The sequence below is a fragment of the Vulpes vulpes genome, chromosome 13 (assembly GCF_048418805.1).
Source record: "Vulpes vulpes isolate BD-2025 chromosome 13, VulVul3, whole genome shotgun sequence".
Taxonomy (NCBI): Eukaryota; Metazoa; Chordata; class Mammalia; order Carnivora; family Canidae; genus Vulpes; species Vulpes vulpes.
In genome coordinates this window covers 147,904,140-147,921,401 of record NC_132792.1, presented here as the reverse complement: position 1 = coordinate 147,921,401, position 17,262 = coordinate 147,904,140, and the positions used below count along the sequence as shown (strand labels likewise).

General features: G+C 42.1%; 1 protein-coding gene across 3 annotated transcripts in view; it reads right to left on the bottom strand.

Moving 5' to 3' along the window:
* The window catches only part of PTPN14 (protein tyrosine phosphatase non-receptor type 14), a 179,130-nt gene that overhangs the window by 82,338 nt on the left and 79,530 nt on the right, over positions 1–17,262 (bottom strand). For all 3 annotated transcript variants that reach the window (XM_072733279.1, XM_026001114.2, XM_072733278.1), the window contains exon 3: positions 12,915–13,084. In XM_072733279.1, the coding sequence (XP_072589380.1) occupies positions 12,915–13,084 (170 nt within the window). The remainder of the gene's footprint in view (positions 1–12,914; positions 13,085–17,262) is intronic.

Sequence of the window (17,262 nt, the reverse complement as noted above, 5' to 3'; positions counted from 1 at the left end):
ATAGCACTAAATAAAAACAGATTCCGACTCAGGAAGTCAGGAGTGGTCAGAAGTCTGCATTTTTAAAAAATGCCACAGGGAAATTCTGCTAAGGACCACATTTAAAGAGTCAACAGGTTCCCAATTTCTGTTTTGCTTTGTTTTGTTTTGTTTTGTTTTTTTAAAATAATCATCACTTACCAAGAGTCTATCATCTCTTTAACTAATCTTTAATTGTAATCTGTTTATCTTCTTCAGACTACACCCTCTTCAAGTTACAAGTACTGCGAGATTAGCATCAGGTCAGCCTGGTCCCTCCTGCTGCAGCCAACCTGGCTTCAAGACCCTGAACAGCTGCTCTGACCATCTGTGAAGCTTCAAGGCCAGGCCTGCCTTATCCTCTTTCCTCATGCTCATCTGATAACCTCAGCAGAGTGAGCAGGACCAGCCTGGGCCCTCTGGATTAGATCTGTCCCCTTGGATGGGAGTGGGGTGAGGATGGAGAACCTCCTTGGGAAAGCTGTATTTATGATAACAATATAGTTTTTGTTTAAATGAGTTTTTGCAACTCCATCCTTGGGAAGTGTCCAAGAGACTAAGGTACAGATTTTAAATTCTCTTCAACTACATTAAAACTTTTACCTTTTGAGAATAATTTTGTTTTCTGGAACTCATGAGTCAGTACCAACTTTGGATTTAATAGCCTTTAACAGCGATCTGGACCCTGCTAATCATCAATTATGTACTCCGTCCCTCAGTGGCACTGTAATGTTTCAACTTGGCTAGGCTGAACTACATTTCCCAGAATGCATCTCCCTGTGCGCTTCCAGGTAGTATGGGGCAGGACTCTTTATTCCAGGGATTCCTGGGGGATGCAGCAATTTGTCACTACCTTCTTTCTTTCTTTTTTTTTTTTTTTAATAAAGATTTTATTTATTCATGAGAGATAGAAAGAGAGAGGTAGAGACATAGGCAGAGGCAGAAGCTGGCTCCATGCAGGGAGCCTGATGCAGGACTTGATCCCAGGACTCCCGGATCATGACCGGAGCCAAAGGCAGATGCTCAATCACTGAGCCACCCAGGTGCTCCTTGTCACTATCTTCTAACAGATCTTTTTTATTTAAAAAACAAACAGGATTTGGATACCTACTACGTACTGAACATACTGATAGGTGCTTTCTGAAGCTGTGCTAAATATCATTTCCTGATTGACTATAAACACAGAAGGTGAGTTTAGGGGAATTTACAGGACCAGCCTAGAAACAAATACCCGGGAGTTAGGTCCTCTGACTTCAGGTCTGAGCTGCTACACGGAGGTAGTTTTGGTTTTGCACGACATTTTATTCTCAGCTTTCTTTTTTTAAGATTAGGCCAAATACCAGTTCTTTGCTGATTCCGTCAATCATTCTAAATATACAACACAGTCTGGCAGATCCATAACTGGCCTTCAAATTTTTCCATCAGGATCCGCAGTTGGTCATTTATTTGGAGGATCCAAATCATCTGAACTCTTCCAGTTTTCCTCAGATCTACAGGTTTCTTTCTTTAGTCACCACCATCAATGTCTTGACTACCCCCTTCAAAACATCTGTCCCGGTCAAAAACATGTGTTTCTCACATTGCTTTATCTCGGCGAGTTTCTATTAAAGTATCATGTGTCTGACTTGCTTTTAGGTCAACTTACGTAAAATGTGCTGGGCTTTGGTCTGAATAACAGTAACACATTTTTACGCTGGCAGGAAACATTTTTCCCCTGGCAGGCCCATCGATGCTCTCTCCCCAGCTGCAGGCTAAGATTGAAGGGCTGACCTTGACAGAGAGTTCGGATGGGGTAAAATGAAACATGTTGCAACACGTCCCTCCAGATTACGCCTCCTCTGCTTGGCGCTCCCAAACTGCACCTGAAAGCAGGCTCGTTATTTCATGGTCGCACCTGGTAACTCGACACTCGCTGACACCTTTCTGCTGTTTATTTCCAAAGTCTCAATTTTCCACTCTTCCAAAGGGCTGAGTGTCATCTGAAAGCTTGGCACTTTCCCTCGGTGCCCAGGGCTGCAGATGACTGATAAAAACATTAAATAAAACCCATCTTAGTTCCAAGCTCTACATAAAGCGCACTATTTAAATGACTCCATTCAAAGAAGTGTCTGTTTTCCTCTACACTTTGTTTCTTCTGTCTGGACTACTTCCTTCCCTTTGACAGAACTCATCTCTGCCAGTGGCAGTGTCTTCGCTGCAGCAGGGCCAGGGAGGGGGAGACGGGCAGGGGCTTTCTGGAAGTTTACATGAATCTTATCCGTGGGCTATGCCATGCCTGCCTGCTCGGTTCACCTAAAATCGGCTCAGCACCTCGCCAAGAGTCGGGCGTCTGTCAAGGGACAGAGAGTGACAATGGGCGAAGTCCCTTTAATGTCCTTGGTTCCGTTTCTCCATCGGCATGTGTGATGTGCTGTATTTAGATGTGACTGTGGTTCTAGTAAAGCTTGATCTGTCTTGATAGAAGGCAAACTATACTTTCTCAAATAGACTATGTTTGCTTAAGATTTTAGTGACTTTTTTTTTTTTTTTTATTGCCTACAGAACATTTAGTGCCTGTCTTCTGGATGGAACAACCGTTGATGGGTAATCAGAATGATGCAGATACTAAAAAGCAATAAGAAGAGGAAATCTGAAAGACCTGAGCTATATCTGCAGAGGACCATGGAATCTAGCACCCCAGAGTAATTTGACACAGAAACATAGTTTTCTTGTTTGTTTGTTTGTTTGTTTGTTTTTTAAGATTTTTTATTTATTTATTCATGAGAGACACTGAGACAGCGGCAGAGGGAGAAGCAGGCTCCATGTAGAGAGCCTGATGTGGGACTCCATCTGGAATCACGACCTGAGACGAAGGCAGACACTCAACCACTGAGCCACCCAGGCGTCCCCAGAAACAGTTCTCAAATGCGGGCTCGAGGGAAATGATATTCCCAGATCCAGCTACAGTCTCTCTGATAGGTGGCCACAGTATTAAGACAGTTAGATGCTGAGTGGCATAAAACCAAGTGGGCCAATGCAAAGGTATTGGTTGACCCAAGTACCCAGAAGGACTTCAGGTTGTATGGACAGTACACGAATCAAGGGCTGTCTAAATGCCTACAGGACCAACAGGTTACAGACAGGAGTAAATGTTGTAACACCGTGGGCAGGGCAGGAAGTGGCACAGATTGCTTGGCATATGCCTATACATAAGGCATCCAAATTCAGTTTTTTAAAAAAAATGGTCCAGGTGCAACAAAACCTACCGGGCAACCAGAATCCACCCTCATGGTACCAGTTTACCACCTTTGACCTCACAGGAATGTTAGCTGTCTGGATTTCTTTGTTGACACTTCAGTAGAAATTAAACCTCCCTGTTACTCTGGTAAAGCTGGGAAGTAGGGGGACATATGGACATATGTATTTCTCTGGCAATGGAACCTAAAAGATTCAGTTTATTTGATGGATGAAATCTCTACTTGTGGGTAATAAAACTTCTGTTAGAAAAACAATCTTTTTCAGAGGATAGTAAAGAATGCCCATTCGTAGGTTCTGGTGAGGACTGAAAAAGATGATCACTGAAGATATTTAGCATAGCGCCTTGAACATAAATGCTAGCCACTGTCATTATTACTATTATTAAATTATATCAGGTGATGGAATGTAAACTACTTTCTTGCACAGAACTCCACAGAGGAGATTTGGAAGTCTGGTATTGGGGCAGACAGCAGCTATACCATAAAGCACAGTGAAGGATTCTGAGCTTTCCAGATCCTGCTGCTGCTCAGGCACCGTGGGTCTCTGTGATGTATGAGAATACTGCATCTGTCACTTCTCTCCTCTTTCTGCACCCCTTCAACCCCAACCTAAGATCCCAGCCCTGAGATTCCAGGAAAAAGGTAGAGCAGAGGACTCAAAAGTGTTTACTCTCTGTGCTTCCCTCTCCTCCTAAGATTCTCAAAAACCCATTTTGAAACTAACACACTATTGGCAATCCCACCCATTATAATGATACCCCTACAAATCCTAAGAATTCTTCATAAGGAAGTGGATGTCTTTAAAAAATTCATAAAGCATAGCTGGCATGCTTTGACATGACCAAACACCTCTTCCCATACATAGCTTTTGTTTGTTTTCCCCTCTCTCCACCCCTCAGCTGAAGGTAAACAGTGCTGTGCGGGATCATCATGTTCTACTCAGCTTTTGAAAAAATAGAATATGCTAAAATTTTAGTCCACACTCTATTACAAATCTGTGTTATTCCCTGGGTCAAATGTGGAATCTTTCTCAGTCTTCTGCAATGTAATTCTGATAAAGAACTATTTGGAATCAATGACTGAGCGAATGGACAAATGAATAAATCTATCTTTGGAAATCAAGAAATACATGAAGACTGGAAATATAACCCTTGCTTCAGAAATTAAGTTATTTTCAAAATGGCTTACTAGAAATGATATTTGTTTGCTTTTGAAAAGTTCAGGCTAGATCATCAACTACTGGTAAACATACGTCAACCATAGGATTACAAATAAGGTAATTTTAACACTTTAAAAGCAAAGGCTTTTTGAGGTATACTACTTCACCTATTTTGAGGAAACTTTGCTTTACTCATGATTAAGACATATGTAAGTATACCTCACTTTACAAAGGGTAAAATGCAAATGTCAGAGCTTCTTTTGAAATATAAATGATGCTAAATTCTCGTTTTGGGGGGCACTGGGTGGCTCAGTGGGTTAAGCATCTGCCTTCAGCTGAGGTCATGATCCAGGGATCCTGGGGTTGAGCCCAGAGCCAGTCTCCCTCTCCTTCTGCCCCTCCCCCCACCTCTCTCCTACTCTCTTTCTCAAATAAAATCTTAAAAAAAAGAAATTCTCATTTTCCATGCATTATAGGACACTTACAATGAATAATAATGTTAAGTGATATTATTAAAATATGCTGAAGTTGTATTACTATTTGTCTTCTCTCCCCTAAAGGCAAAGAATATTTAAAAAAAAAAAAACCCATACTAATTATGTTTAAGGGTTAACTTCACTTTGTCTATACTTTGTTGTTCTAATGGCAGTAGGTTGCTAATATAGCTACCAACCTCCTTGCATGTCTTACAAACAGTAGGAGCAGGAGAGTTAGAAGTTGGGCAAGAACCAGCCCTATGCATTTGGCAGACATGAACAGTTAAGCAGGGACTAAGGTGCACCCTTGATTTAATCAAGAAACATAGAAACTTTGCAGAGACACCTTCCCAGCAAAACATGAAGAAATCCTAGTTGAGGGATGAGATACACTAATCAAACACCTTCCATAAAGGAAATTAAATTGATATTATAACAGTCTCCCAGACTCTGCAGGATTTTCCAGTGGTCAGGTCCAGGAGGAGGAATGGTTACCAGGGCCACGTTTCTATTTTCATATTTGCATAGATAGTGAAAATGTTATTTTTGTTCCATGGCAGGGTTTTTTGTTTTTTGTTTTCTTACTTTTTCTCTTTGATCACGGTCATCAGAGTAGACTCAGATCCACCCATAACTGAGAACAAATCATAAGGTAACATCAAAACAAGAAGAAGAAAATGAACAGAGATGGAAATAGGCTCTCCCAGGCAACATAATTCAGAGTCCAGTGAAAAATAAAAAATGTAGAGTTGGTGTTTCAAAAATTATTATAAATTTCAACAGGGGCTACAGCAGAGCATTAAACCAAGTGCAGGGCCTTTCTGAGCTCAGGACTGTGCAACGTACTGCACAGGTCACAGGCCCATGAAGCTGGCCAGTGGGAGACACATGCCAGGCTCTCTGGGTTTCACCAAAACAGTGAGAAAGTCTTCTCCAGAAAGCCAGTAGGGTCAGCAGCGTAAGCTTTAAGGATAGACCCAATAGATAAAATACATGGAAATGAAATAAAAAGTGCCTGGAGACCCTAGTTCTTTGCAGAAAAGGATTGTGACGATCTGTTCCTTCTTCCAGTCTCTGACTAGTAAAACCCTGACACAGCATAGGTCCTTAATATGGCTGAAATGTAAAATAATGCAAATAGCAACTGACATTGTCATCAATTAATCTTCTTTTGGGAAGCAGCTCTTCCTTTCAAAGAGCTTCGAGGATGCTCCTTAGAGACAGTCATTTTTTTTTCCTTTGGCCAGGTCACATCATCTTTTATTTGTCTTAATTTCCAGAAATGCTCTTCTTGCATTAAGAGTTAATGCTATATAGTAATTTAAAAATCATCTTTATTTAAATTCAATTTGCCAACATATAGTATAACAGTGCTCATCCTATCAAGCGCCCTCCTTAGTGCCTGTCACCCTATCACCCCATCCCCCCACCCTCCTCCCCTTCCACAACCCTTTGTTTGCTTCCCAGAGTGGAGAGTCTCTCACGGTTTGTCAGTTTGTCGTCCTCTCTAGTTTTCTCCTCTCATCAAATGATACATGACCCACAGAGAATAATGTTTAAGGTTAAATCCTAGTAACAACAGCATCTTAAAATATCTAAAATATCTGGCAGAAACAGCTCCGTTCTCAACCATCAACACACACAGAGAGGAAGGGAGGGGGGAAAGGAAGGGGGGATGAAGGGTGGGGAGGAGGAAGAGGAGAGAGGAGGGGGGGGTGGAGAGAGAGAGGGAAACAAGTTCCCATTCACCAGCTGGAGCTGGCCGGGAGGAAGATCTGCCATTCTCAGCAATTATATTATCTATGGGGGACTCCTGCTGGATCTTTTTTTTTTTTTTTTTTTTTTTTTTTCCTGCTGGATCTTAAGTCTGACTTGAAGGGAGTCCCTATTTCCCAGCCCATGGGTAAACTTTAGCCATTAAAAATGACATTTCAAAATAATAAAAGAACTCAAAGAACCGGAGGAACAAAATAAATGGTGTTGTAAAAGGAAATGGAAACATTACCATAATTAGAGCGTTTAAAAGAGACACTTTAAACATTGGTTAAGGGCTGACTTGTTTACAATAGCACTCAGGGCACTCAGAGAGAGAGAGAGAGAGAGAGAGAGAGAGAGAGAGAGAGAGGCTCCCCCGGGAAAGCATGGGTATTTAAGGACAGGAAAGGTGAAGAAAGCTTTTGTAAGGTCACTGGAAATACTTCCTGAAACCTAGTTTCAAAACCAAACCAAACCGAACCAAAAATCCAAATACCATTTGGACCTTGATGGGGATGTAAGGAGTCATCTGATCTGGCTTTGCCATCACTATGCCACAGACCCAAATCCATAACTGGAGGGAACGAGCCCCATCAGAGTCTACACATGGAATCACCTAACCTCTTTGTCACGCACAGTCACAAAAAAAAATGCCCTGACCCTCTCTAGGATACCTGAACCGTGTGCTTTTCAATTTGGGCATTTATTCCCAGAGAGTGGAATGACACCCTTGCCCAGTAAGTTCTTCCCAGATAAAGAACTTCATTTAACATAGAAGAATGTGGGGCACCTGGGTGGCTCAGATGGTTAAGCATTTGCCTTTGACTCAGGTCATGATCTTGGGGTCTTGGGCTCAAGTCCTGCATCAGGCTCCTTGCTCAGTGGGAAGTCTGCTTCTCCTCCCCCTCTGCTCTCCCAATCTATCTCTCTCTCTCTCTTAAACACACACACACACACACACACACACACACACACACACACACACACAGAAGAATGCCCTCTATGGGCCCAAGCAAAGATTAAGTACTTTTTAAGTCTTTTTGTTAATTCCTGGTGGGTGTACCTAATAGGCTAGAATTCAGTCTCATTATCAGGTGCCTAAGACACAGTGGGAAATATATAGAAGAACTGTGAGCCTGAAAAGTGGGGATACCCATGGAGGCCGAGAGGTGCAGCAAACACAGAGGAAGCACCCACTTGATGGAGGGAGCTTGTAACAGGTCCCACAGCTCTGGAGTGGCCACCAGATGTACCAGATGTGCTAAGACTGTCCTGGTCAAGGTAAGCACCTCGTGCTGGTGGCAGTAGTGGCTTTGCCTCTCCACAGCACTCACCATAGGAGGGCAGATAGCCCCACCTCAACTGGCAGGCTCTGGACCTGTCCAGGAAGAGACTCTGAAAGGTGATCTGACTTCATGGGGACAATCAAAAGCTCCTCTGCATGGGGCAAACATCCCACTCAGCAGGGAGTAATGCAAAGACAAACATATTCTGGTTAACAAGAAAATGAGAATTAAACATTTTAGAAACCAGGGCATTGGTCGGTGACTTATACTCTGAAACCAAAATTCACCCTGAAAAAACAAATTGCTTTTTTAAAAGTTTTCTCATTCATATTGAAAAAAAAAAAAAAACCTAAAGAGGCACTTCCATACTGGAGAAAGACTTGGAAAAAACCCCAGACCTCAACTAAAAGCAGGAACCTTGGCCAGCAGTTTTCTGGCTTCCCCTTGCTATTATTAAGTATCCTTCTGTTTGACGAAGAATTTCTCCACTTCTCACAAACCATCTTTTTTCCTTCTGTGTCCAGACAAATCTGAAAACCCTGTGTTTATACTGAGCCTGTTGCTACGCAAATCATTAAAACACATTACAAAAATCTTTCCTTTGAGTCAGGAGGAGAACATAACGGGAAAAGAGGAATCGCTAGCAAGAGTCCCTTTGCTGAACAGAGGAGCTGGCCCAAAAGAACAGGAGAAGCAAAACAAAGTGGAAAAAATTATGGTGGTCCCATCCCCTGAGTCATTTTAACCAAAGTGGGAAAACTAACATTTTTAAAGCCCCAAGGTAATGTATCTTACATTTTGGAGTGGGGTTAACCAACCCTGGTCTTAATCTCTTTAATTCCTATGGTTTCATGACTCATCTTCCATCTGTCTACTAGTGTGTTCTTTGTATCAGCTTTTTCGCACTTCTGTAAGAATATCCAGAGATTTTCCCCCCCCATGTTTGTGTTCTCCTGTGAGTGTCCTCCTTTTGGTATCTTTTGTCTTCTTGTTCAATTATCACTTAAAGGTAGGGCCTGAATTGTCCATTTCTCCTCCAATGCAATCAGAGTATTTTGGCAGACATCCTTCTCTTACAAAGAGGTTTGTTCTTCAAAAAAATCATATCCAGGAGATGAGATGAGACACAGCATGTCAAAATTAATGTCAAAAAAGAACAGAGCTGCTCAGTTTTCTAATTAAAAAAATCTGGAGCTGATAATTTTAATAAAGTCAATCACTTTTCTGAGATAGTTGACAATCAACATCATCCTCAAATTTTTGTTGTGTTGTTCCCAGTATTCTATTAAACTGCAAGTTTTCAAGAATGGCACTGAGGACAAAAAAGGAAATACACAACTTTTAAATATATCCTCCTTCCCACTGCTATGTGTCTTGATATATGTGGGTTCACATACACCCTCAAAACAACCAGACCACTAATTCTAAACTCTTTGTCCTTACTCAGAAAGAAGAAATGGCTGGGCCCTGCTCATGTTATAGAACCTGTTTTATTCCCAAACAGAAGTAGCCGAACCATTACAAACATGTGTTGGGTGAAAACAAGTTTGGTTGGCTCTAGACAAAGGCTTATTTTTTAAGCACAGATGGTTGAATGGTTGCCTCCTCCAAAGGGCTGCCCACAATGAAAGACAGATTCCTATTTCTAATCTATGCAAATATCTCACTCTGCAGGGCATCACAAAGACTAACTGTTTTGTGTCAGAGGTGCAGATCCCAGGTGCTCTCGGAGATGCCAAAGCACATCTCCACCTGAGATGCCTGGTAACTTGGATAACAGCGAATGGCTGAGGAGTTAGTCACTGACCCGCTCCTAATGAATGCTGCTGGGGCCTTCTGTGAAACATTCCTCTGGAATCCTGCCCTACCACCACTGCTTCTTCTTTGGCTGCTCTGCCTGGAAGACAGTTTCAGTGTTCGGTTCGGACCCCAAAGCTTCTGAAACCTCCCGAGAAGGCTCAGATTCTCAAAGGCTCCTGATGACCATCAGTAGCATTCTTCACCTTGAGTGCAGCTCATTTACTGGTCTCTAACACCAAACCCTGCGCATTTTACAACGGTATTCCATCCAAACCAGATCTCCTTTGTACCCTATCTAGTCCATTCGCCCATAACCTGTGGTACATCTCGTGAATCACACACCTGGGTCACTTCCCAAGTATATGCCATTCTCTCTTCGTTCTCCATCAATTTTCCTTTCTGTACTTTTACAATACTTTTCTCTTATTTTCTCATCTCCCCTCATTCACTTGCTCTGACATCCTTTGGCACATTCCACTTTTAGGGCCCTTCTGGAGCAAGCAACAAAAACTTCTGCAACACTGGGGGGAAAAATAAAAAATAAAAACTCACAATTCCTCACCCTAACATAGCTCCTACCTTTAAATATCCTTTGCCACAAAGAGAGGGCTGTACCTTACATCTATACAGTTTGGTTCCATGTTTAAGTGTAAAAATATCCTTCAAGTTTTCATTTCTTTGTTAGTTTTTCTGATCAAATGACAGTAACAGAGTTTGTTTCAAAATCCTGGGTTGGAAAAGATTTCATTCACTCCTTATCAAAACTCATCTGAAATGAACCAAGCTAACTGAGTAAAAGAGAAATTCTTCTTTTTTCTTTTTAAAGATTTTATTTATTTATTCCTGAGAGGGAGAGAGACAGGTAGAGACACGGGCAGAGGGAGAAACAGGCTCCTCGAGGGAAGCCCAAAATGGGACTCGATCCCAGGACCCAGGGACCACGCCCTGAGCCAAAGGCAGACACCCAACCACTGAGCCACCCAGGCGTCCTGCAAAAAAGAAATTCTAAAGAAAAAGGAAAGAAGTCCTTCCTGATCTCCAGTCTCAATAACCCCTACCATCATAATTCTTACTCTATAACTCCATTTTTGAGATTTCAACACTTTCCATTTCAGCTTATGAATGCAAATATCGACAGTGAATAATCTGGCATGAAGTTTACTTACCTGGCAAATCTAAAACTGTAAAGAGCGTTAGAGGTTAATTAATTTGCTAATTACCCAGCCTGGATAATATCAGAACCGCCTGAAGAATACTGTTTATTTTAAACAATATATTCTCCTGATTCCCAGCCCCAGACATTCCAATTCAGACTTTTGTTGCAGCCCTGGAATCACATTTACAGTAAACGCTCCACATAATTATGATATAGCAAGCCCTGGTCTCTTTGAGAACTATTGATCTAGTTCAACATCCTACCCAATATTGCGGTCTCCTCTCCCAAATACCACCCTGACTATCCACTCAGTGCCACAGCACTTCCATAAACCAGAGCACTCACCCTTTTATAAGTCTGCTGTTCTACCTTTTTATGGCTTTAATTATTAGAAACAGTGTTCCTGTGTTGAATCAAATAACCAAAGTCTTTCAACTCCTTGCACTTCTTTTATTACTGGCCCAAATTCTGTGCTCCAGAGCTAACACAGAATTCCCTCCCCGCAAGAGTCTTCAACTATCCAGAGGCAGCTACTGCACTCTTGCAAGTCTTCATTTTTCTAAGCTTAACCAATCTTTTTTAACTTCATAAAGCACAATTTCTGAGCCCTCACCATTTACTTCAACTGCTCTTCCTCAACAATAGACCTTACAGAAGAAGTCTGTCCAGAGTTAACACCACTTCGTTTTTTCTTACAGACTGAACTTTGCCCAGTATGCATTAATTTATAGTCCATGTTTCATCCTCGTTACCCACTGCCTTGCATTTCATAGTCTGAGAACCACAAATCAGCAAGTACTTATTAATCTAACGCTGAGTTCCTGACACTGTGTAAAATACTCAAGGAGATCTCAGGAGCCAGTGAAAACTGTTCCATTTTGAGGAGTTAATAACTTCTTACCCAGAAAGGAACCTACATTAAGTGAAAAGACTTGAAAATGGTGTATAACATCCACCCAAGTGCTTCAAATGAGCGACACCTGAAATTTTCTGGGTCAGGCTGTGAGCTATTTCATGGCCTCTGCTGAGAGAAATACCACCTATTTCACAATAATTTTTGATTTTTAAAAAAAGAAGATGGACACCATCACCTTCAAATGCATACAAAAATGTTTAAGTGCATTCTTACTTTAAACATTTTAAATCTAAGAAACTAGGCGTGCAATAATCAAGTACAATACTGCTCCCCTTTCTCAGTGTGTCACTAGCATTGCTTCCCAAGTACTTTGAATGCCATCATTCAAGTAAAAGCTAAAAAAACAGAGGGTTAATATAATTCCCTTTATTACCATAAAGAACCATTTGATGTGGATGGAAAATTCATATTTTAATGGAAAACTCTTACCAGTAATAATACCAACCAACACCAACTTTTTCATTCACGGAACTGCAGAACTTTAGAAACATTTGCAAACCCCTAACTTTACAGATAAGGGAAAAGCATCATTTCAAAGACGGTAGGTGCTTTCTTCCAAGCATACAGCCAATGAGCAAGAGGGTAGGGTCAATCCCAGGTCTCCTCTCTTCCTGTCTTTTCTTATGTAACTGAGGATGAGCAATACTCTCCCTTCTCAATGTCCTCCTCAATTCTGCTCCCATCTTTAGCTACCTTCTCAATCCTCAAAATCCAAATTCTGATGCTACATTTCGCTTGGGAGCTTTTTAAGGGGAAAAGTAGGCCAAACAAGTATTAGGTGGTTAATTCTTTATTAAATTCTAGCACATCTATTTACCCAGGGTCTCCAACTTATACTTCCATGCTGCTAGACACCATATTTTACTGCCTCAGGATCACTGCTACCTTACTAGCATCATAGGGAACCACTGGAGTTATTAGCACCATGCATTCAAACTTCAATTTTAAAGCTACAAAAGCACCTGGTAAACAATCCGCAGCTACTCCACCCTCTCCCCCACTACACACACCTACACATACACATCCCTAAATCAACCTGCTCATCTACTTCATCTGAAGCCTCACAGTTAATCCACACCCTTATACGGAACACAGGAAAAAAATGCACTTACCTTGTGGCCTCTTGCTGAAGCCATGACACATTTGGCACATAGAACATGACTCCGAAGAAAAGCAGAGGCTCATTAGCAAATTTGTCCAGATGTTTCTTCAGAGGTTTCTCCAGCTCCACCCATCGTGCTTGCTGGCTCTTGCTGAGAAACCAAAGGCCAAAGTAGTGCGTCTAGATAAAAGGGTAAAGTAACATCAGTGTATGCTTTGTAAGGGGTACCCACAAGACTGCAAGGGAATACAAGACTCCAGCACCTTATGTCATTTTTGGTTTCCCAGCTCATACACGATGATCCAGCTTTTGCTTTCTAACTTTGGGACAAGCTAAAGGAAACCACATGCACACAATCTACACTGAGTGTCCGACGCGGTATTCATACCCATGGTTACTGGGTACATGTGGGTACCGACGCACCTATGTTTGGCAAGGGGGTGGGTGCAAGGTGGGGACAATGTTGTCTGTTTTCCTAGGCTCCCAAGGCTGGCTTTCCCGTGCCTTCTGAATGCCTCACCATCTCACGTGGAACATGCTGGCAGCGGCAAACACAGTTCTTGCACCTGCTGCAAAGTAAGTTATGACTCAACTCCTAAGACAAAACCTTCTGCCAGCTGAAAGCCTCCACATTGTAGAATATTTCCATACAGTACCAGATTTCAACAGAAAACTGATTCACTCTTTTTGAGTTTTAATGAAGTACTTTCAAAAACATCGGCCTCCACCACTTCATTATACATGAACTGCAGCAAATCTCTCCCCCACATCAAGCTCTGAGAATGGAAGGATGTCTTCACAGCTGCCACAGGAGCCCCTGGTGGCTGTTCTTGGCAGATTATGGTGGGATTTGATAGATGAAAGTGAGATTTTCACCCTTAGACTTGAAGCCTCAACCAGTTTAGTTTTGAACAACGTGCTAAATGATTAAAACAGGTACTTTTATGCATCCAATCCTGTCTTTATATTAATTCGTGCTAGGATTTCAGGATTAGCACAACAATCGCCAAAAAATAAATCACTGCTTTTGAAATATTCTTTTATATTTCAATTATAGCTTAGAACGGTTTACAGCACACCTGGAAACCTGCCTTCAAAAGAATGTTTTCATTACAATGTTTAATTTCCAAAGGCATTCTTGTGTCCGTGTTGGCACTCCAGCTGGCTGTCTCCTCAACGATACCGCACATCAATCCCTGCCACAACTCTACCAAAAGCTATTATAAAAGTTTTGACTCTGACTTCACTAGGAAACCAGACATAGCCTTGCCGACTTAAAGCTACCGACCCACATACTCTGCAGGGTATTTTCAAGTGCATGTGCTTTCAGATGACAACAATGTCTTTGTCAGCTTTGCTCCATGATGTTCTAAGGGGCAAGTTCACGGGAGGAACCTAGGCATTTCTTGAGCAGCAAAATGCCAACAAACAGAGCCAAGGTTCTATTTCCATCAACTTGGACGAACTGCTTGAGTGAATTCTGACCCTATGGTTCACTTTCCAGCTGCGGTGAGTCTGTTAGTTGTTCCAATGTGATGGATGATGTAGGGGAAATGAGACGTGGCTGAAGAGAAAGAAAATAGGCTGCGAAAGTCTGTGCATCTCCCAGTGCTTGCACTCACTGCCTTAATAACTCCAGACAAGTTGCTGAGCCTCCAGAGTGTCAGAGCTTTCTCATCTGTAAGATGGGGTGATGCTTACGGCCATCGCCCACAGGCTGCAAGGGGCATAAATGAGATCATGTCTCGAACCGTGCACACGACGCATGTTAAGTAACTACTTCAGTCATGGTACTTTCTGTCGCTGCTACTGTCATCATCATCATCATCATCATCACCGTCATTACCATCGTCATCAGTAAATGAAAGCAGGCAAGAATCGTTTTCGCCAGCACTCCTGGCATATCTATGAACCATAGAATTAGAAAACAGAGGTTATCTGGAAATAAATGAGAAAAAGCAGGCAAAAGTGGAAGCTGGGAGGCCTAGAAATAATATAAAAACCTAAAAGGTTTAAGGAAAAAAAATTTACAAAACAGTGCCTCCCCTAAGATTTTCTTTAGAGGCTTACTGGTATTTATGGGACATTGGAACATCACCCCGATCGTGTCCTAAGGGATCTATGAGGCAGGCTTAAGCTAACCTTAAAATGAGGTAATTTGGGACTTAATTAACTGTCTGAAAAGGGTACAAGGCAGCTCTGCATTCTACTGAATTCCTGTATGGAGCACAGCATTTTGGGTAGCTGGGAGTGAGTTTGCATAGAATAAATGAGGTAATATATGTAAACAGTAACATGCTATGTAATACTTATTTTCATTGGAAAAGCGCCCTTTTATAAAAAGCCTGGGTGGAGAAAGGGAGGAGAAGCTTTGCAGCTGCTTAAACAGGCCAACCATGATTTATTACCTTTCACTAAAAGCAGTCCTGACATTTGGGGGTATAACTTTATGATCCATACTTCATTCAAATTACAACATTCACTTGATTCAGCAACACTCGTAGAACGGGTCCACCTTAACTGCATCACCATTCTACGATCAACTCTGCCCCCCAAAAAGGGTTTTTAAAATTTTACTAGCCTGTGCTTTGAAGGCTAGTATTTTAAATTTCCTCCTCTCATTCCCACCTACCCGATCATTAAATCAGACCTGATCTTCCCCCAAAAAAACACCCTGAGAAGGAATGTTCTATGGGGTACACAGATACAAGCATGTGTATAGTGAACAGGAGAAAGAGATACAAGAGAAATCAAGGTAATAGTCTTGAGCCAAGGAATGCCTGAGTGGTTGAGTGTCTGCCTTGGTTCAGGTCATGATCCTGGGGTCCTGGGATGGAGTCCTACATCAGGTTCCCCGTGGGGAGCCTGCTTCTTCCTCTGCCTGTGTCTCTGCCTCTGTGTCTCTCATGAATAAATAAATGAAATCTTAAAAAAAAAAATCGTCTTGAACCATAATCAATAGTACAGAGCTGGGAACAACCACATAAACCTCTTCTACTGCAAAAACCTAATGCATGGCGTAAGATGTTTTTGTTGCTACTATACGGCATTTTCCAGAAGACACAATATCCTAGTGACCCACTATGCATTTAAAAATAATGCAGTAGGGATCCCTGGGTGGTTCAGTGGTTTAGCGCCTGCCTTCAGCGCGGGGCATGGTCCTGGAGACCTGGAATTGAGTCCCACATCAGGCTTCCTGAATGGAGCCTGCTTCTCCCTCTGCCTGTGTCTCTGCCTCTCTCTCTCTCTCTCTCTCTCTCTCTGTGTGTGTGTGTGTGTGTCTCTCATGAATAAATAAATCTTAAAAAAAAATAAAATAAAAACAATGCAATAATTACACTCCTCCTCAAGAAATGGGGTGTCCAGCACGAGGCAGAATTGAGAGGCAGATAACCTGGAAGACCCAGTTCCTACCTATATGGCCAGAATAACCTAATATTAGAGATGCCGAATTCGGTTACCTAGTGGGAAATAAAATCCACTTATGAGATGCCCACGCCCACACCACATTGTGAAGCTACGCCCAAAGTTAACTTCCTCCTTTTCCACCCTACAACTCCCACCATTCTTCTGCTGGCTAGCTATATCCCTACCCTGGAGTATTCAACAGAGGAGAAAGACCCCATCCTTCAAGTTTCTGATGCAGCATGAGTTTATCTTGCCAGGTCTCCACCGTGGCTCCCAAGAAATGGCATCAGCAACTAACCCCTCACTTAAGCTAACATGTGCACCAATCAACTTCCTCTGTATTAGCCACGGGACCACTAATGCCATCAGGCCCAGCAGAGACCACACAAGGCTGGTTCATAATTGACTTGCCAATTTAAACTCCTGCTGAATCCTGAAAGCTGAGCTCCCCTGTTAACCATTGCCACATGGTTCAGGAGAATGTGGTAGGGTGATTCCAAATAGAAGCTGTCTCCTCCCTAACCAAAAAGATCCCATCGTACTGCCCAGGTAAATACTCCAGGCACTTTTTATTTCTCCCTGCAGCTCTAAACATAAGCCAGGTCCAGCTAATCCTCATAATACCTATGAGTGAGCTATAAATCCCACTTCATTTCTCTAGTTTTCTCTAGAAAACAGGCAGGTCTGGTGCTTTGAGTTCTGCAATGAGCTCACTGCAATGAAAAAAGAAGACAGAAGAACCAGTTCCCAGGGAAAGGAACCACATCTCTGAATCAGTGACAAAAAATGCACTAGTGAGAAACAGTGTAAGGAGAGACACCCTAACATGACATTTCCATAGGAGTAGTTTCCCGGTCTAATTGGAGTTTTTCATTTTAACGGAGGAAGCAGAAATGTATGCATGCACTCAAAAATATGCTAGTTTCTTCAGCGGCAGATTGGTGTGTGAA